At 30.2% G+C, this 443-nt stretch overlaps 1 protein-coding gene across 1 annotated transcript in view; it reads left to right on the top strand.

The window, feature by feature from the left end:
* The window catches only part of LOC113217630 (nuclear factor NF-kappa-B p110 subunit), a gene marked incomplete at its 3' end in the record, with an annotated part of 5,430 nt that extends 4,992 nt beyond the window's left edge, over window positions 1-438 (top strand). The window contains exons 19-20 of the mRNA XM_052263601.1: window positions 67-236; window positions 331-438. Coding sequence (XP_052119561.1) covers window positions 67-236; window positions 331-438 — 278 coding nt within the window. The remainder of the gene's footprint in view (window positions 1-66; window positions 237-330) is intronic.
* Window positions 439-443: the final 5 nt, after the last annotated feature.

Raw genomic sequence — 443 nt, forward strand, 5'->3', positions numbered from 1 at the left:
ATTTATTTAATATCTACTTCATGTGTTAACATTTGTTTTACTTATCTATCCTGCTATTGTTTTCAGGAGAAACTGCTCTTCATATTGCAGTCATGAAAAAAGATATGAAATGTGTTACTCAGCTTGTAGCAGCTGGGGCAGATCTTAATGTTAAAACTGGAACCTCTGGATCAACACCGCTTCATATAGCAGTTGAAACTAACTCTTCAGAGATAGTTCGGTTGTTATTGAGTCAAGTAAATATTGCTAAAGAGTAGTTTTATCTTTTTTCTTTTACCCTTTATAATGCTTTTAATTCATTCATTCTCATATTATACTCTCATATTGCAGGAAAATATTAATGTGAATGAAGTTAATTTCAGCATCAAAACTCCTGCTGATTTAATAAAGCCAAGTCAAAAAACAATAACATCATTATTCATGAAGGTAATTTTGTTTCTTAA

Source organism: Frankliniella occidentalis, unplaced genomic scaffold (assembly GCF_000697945.3).
Source record: "Frankliniella occidentalis isolate FOCC.00 unplaced genomic scaffold, Focc_3.1 Scaffold13, whole genome shotgun sequence".
Taxonomy (NCBI): Eukaryota; Metazoa; Arthropoda; class Insecta; order Thysanoptera; family Thripidae; genus Frankliniella; species Frankliniella occidentalis.